The 3,334-nt window shown below is 30.3% G+C and overlaps 1 protein-coding gene across 3 annotated transcripts in view; it reads left to right on the forward strand.

Moving 5' to 3' along the window:
* LOC106474467 (DNA repair protein REV1-like) overlaps window positions 1-3,334 on the forward strand; it is a 42,247-nt gene that overhangs the window by 20,272 nt on the left and 18,641 nt on the right. For all 3 annotated transcript variants that reach the window (XR_002613961.1, XM_013935161.2, XM_022402777.1), the window contains 2 exons: window positions 587-760; window positions 1,355-1,561. Coding sequence is in view for 2 of the 3 variants with exons in the window: in XM_013935161.2 (XP_013790615.2) it covers window positions 587-760; window positions 1,355-1,561 (381 nt within the window). In the remaining variant the exon portion in view is untranslated. The remainder of the gene's footprint in view (window positions 1-586; window positions 761-1,354; window positions 1,562-3,334) is intronic.

Below are 3,334 nucleotides of genomic sequence, written 5' to 3' on the forward strand. Positions count from 1 at the left end.
ATAGAAGTATTCATATAATAGCTTATGTTAATTAATATAAATAGAAGTATTCATATAATAGCTTATGTTAATTAATATAAATAGAAGTATTCATTTAACAGCTTATGTTAATTAATATAAGTAAACAGAAGTATTCATAAGTAGCTTATGTTAATTAATATAAGTAAGTAGAAGTATTAATAAGTAGCTTATGTTAATTAATATAAATGAACAGAGATATTCATATGTAGCTTATGATGAGATAAAATATCTCTATTTTCTGTTATTTTAAGTTTAGATTGTTAATTAGCTGTTTGTACTAACATTTTTTAACATACATTAGCTATTCACTGATTAACATAAAATATTCATAAATAAAAGTTGTTGTTGATTGACCAGATAAATATATTGTGAATTAATTTATATAATATAGTTTAAAAAACTATCATTAAATTTGAAAAAACTTAATAATGGTCTTAATATTATCTACAGTGTAAGGGAGTTAGAGTACTTGAAACGTTTTTTTTTTTCCACTCACTACATGTCACTGGTTTTGTTATTTCTAACTGTAATCTCATTAACACCAGCTAATTTTTTAAACAAATAGATTCGAAAGAAAGATGCACCAGTGGAAACTGCAAAATTCATGGGTCATGGTGTATGTGATAATGTAGCAAAATCACTTCTGCTTCACACAGCAACCGACAACCCTGAGATCATTAGTCGAGAATGTGCATCCCTCCTTCAGATGATGAAACACAACCCTCAGGACTTGAGAGGTGTAAGATTAACTATTATATCTTTATAACTTGTCACAAACATAAAAAACACTAAGAAATCCAAGAACTTTTTTATCGGGGGTTACATGGTAAAGGAAATAAAAAAGATCAAACTTGTATCATTCACTCGTTTCTTGTTGTTTCTAATATTAACTTATCCTTGCTAACATGAAATTGTTTATGTTCCCTATTGTACATCATTAATTTTGTTTGTGGGAAAATGAGATTAATATTCATAAGAATGCATACAATCACAAAATTATAAACAAGTAAAAGACTTAGACAAACGTTTTAAAAACAAAAACTTAAAAGATTTATGAAATAAAACCTTGAAACTGTAGATAATTATGTATTATGTTCTACAGTAACATTATCTGTATTAATATATGTGTAAAGACAACATTCTGTCACTAGTTGTCATCAGACTAACTTAAAAACAATTTTCTTAGCGAGAACAATTTTACTAAGTTTTAAAACTTTGTAGAATTTGTAACACTAACTGTTGATTTTAAACAGGTAACTACATTAACTGGTGAAGTGTAGTTTGCTAGATAGTTTAATTATTTACATTAAAAGCTATAGTTTTTTTTACTCAGGTTGGTATACAAGTTGGACGTCTGGAACCATCCTCTGCTGATTTAGCTGCTAAAAGTCGTTCCCTTCTTGATTTTGTTAGCCATCAGACTAAAGTATTGCCAAACAATCAGTCGGTAACTGTTAACACTGATGACTTGGTATCTGAAGGGAATCAGAAAATACCACTTCCTACTCAAGAAGATCTAATTCTGCCTTCCCCATCGCAGGTGAGACTGTGAAACACTCCCATAACCAGTTGATTCCTGTGGTGTCAGTGTTTTCTGTATTTGTTGTAGGTGAGGCTGTGAAACACTCCCATAACCAGTTGATTCTGTGGTGTCAGTGTTTTCTGTATTTGTTGTAGGTGAGACTGTGAAACACTCCCATAACCAGTTGATTCCTGTGGTGTCAGTGTTTTCTGTATTTGTTGTAGGTGAGACCGTGAAACACTCCCATAACCAGTTGATTCCTGTGGTGTCAGTGTTTTCTGTATTTTTGTAGGTGAGGCTGTGAAACACTCCCATAACCAGTTGATTCCTGTGGTGTCAGTGTTTTCTGTATTTGTTGTAGGTGAGACCGTGAAGCACTCCCATAACCAGTTGATTCCTGTGGTGTCAGTGTTTTCTGTATTTGTTGTAGGTGAGACTGTGAAATACTCCCATAACCAGTTGATTCCTGTGGTGTCAGTGTTTTCTGTATTTGTTGTATGGTTTGGTTTCTTTGATTAACACAACACTTTTTTAATCTCAAGTAGTAAAAGTAATTGTAAAATATTAAGGTATGTAACTTGAAAACTTTATTTTTAAAAGTTTATTTTTAATAGTGAAAACTTTAATCAACATATGTAATGAATTATTATTATTACTAAGAACCTCCAGTTTATCATACAATACATGGAAATGTAAAGAAATTACATTGAATCACAATACACAGGAAAGTAAAAACTACATTGAATTACAATACACAGGAAACTAAAGAAACTACATTGAATTACAATACACAGGAAACTAAAGAAACTACATTGAATTACAATACACAGGAAACTAAAGAAACTACACTGAATCACAATACACAGGAGAGTAAAGAAACTACATTAAATCACAATAGACAGGAAAGTAAAGAAATTACATTGAATTACAATACACAGGAAAGTAAAGAAACTACATTGAATTACAATACACAGGAAAGTAAAGAAATTACATTGAATCACAATACACAGGAAAGTAAAGAAATTACATTGAATTACAATACACAGGAAAGTAAAGAAACTACAGTGAATCACAGTACACAGGAAAGTAAAGAAACTACATTGAATTACAATACACAGGAAAGTAAAGAAATTACATTGAATCACAATACACAGGAAAGTAAAGAAATTACATTGAATCACAATACACAGGAAAGTAAAGAAGCTACATTGAATTACAATACACAGGAAAGTAAAGAAACTACAGTGAATCACAATACACAGGAAAGTAAAGAAACTACAGTGAATCACAGTACACAGGAAAGTAAAGAAACTACATTGAATTACAATACACAGGAAAGTAAAGAAGCTATGTTGAATCTCAATATTTATATAGGAAGTCAAAGAAACTACATTGAATCACAATACACAGGAAAGTAAAGAAACTACATTGAATTACAATACACAGGAAAGTAAAGAAACTACAGTGAATCACAATACACAGGAAAGTAAAGAAACTACAGTGAATCACAGTACACAGGAAAGTAAAGAAACTACATTGAATTACAATACACAGGAAAGTAAAGAAGCTATGTTGAATCTCAATATTTATATAGGAAGTCAAAGAAACTACATTGAATCACACTACACAGGAAAGTAAAGAAACTACATTGAATCACAATACACAGGAAAGTAAAGAAACTATACACCTGGAAAAAAGTTAAGCACCCCCCAAATATTTTTCAGGATTGCTTATTGAAAATAAGGTTTAATTTTCATGATGTTGAGCAATGTTCATAATTTCAAACATAAT

Source organism: Limulus polyphemus, unplaced genomic scaffold (genome assembly GCF_000517525.1).
Source record: "Limulus polyphemus unplaced genomic scaffold, Limulus_polyphemus-2.1.2 Scaffold7256, whole genome shotgun sequence".
Taxonomy (NCBI): Eukaryota; Metazoa; Arthropoda; class Merostomata; order Xiphosura; family Limulidae; genus Limulus; species Limulus polyphemus.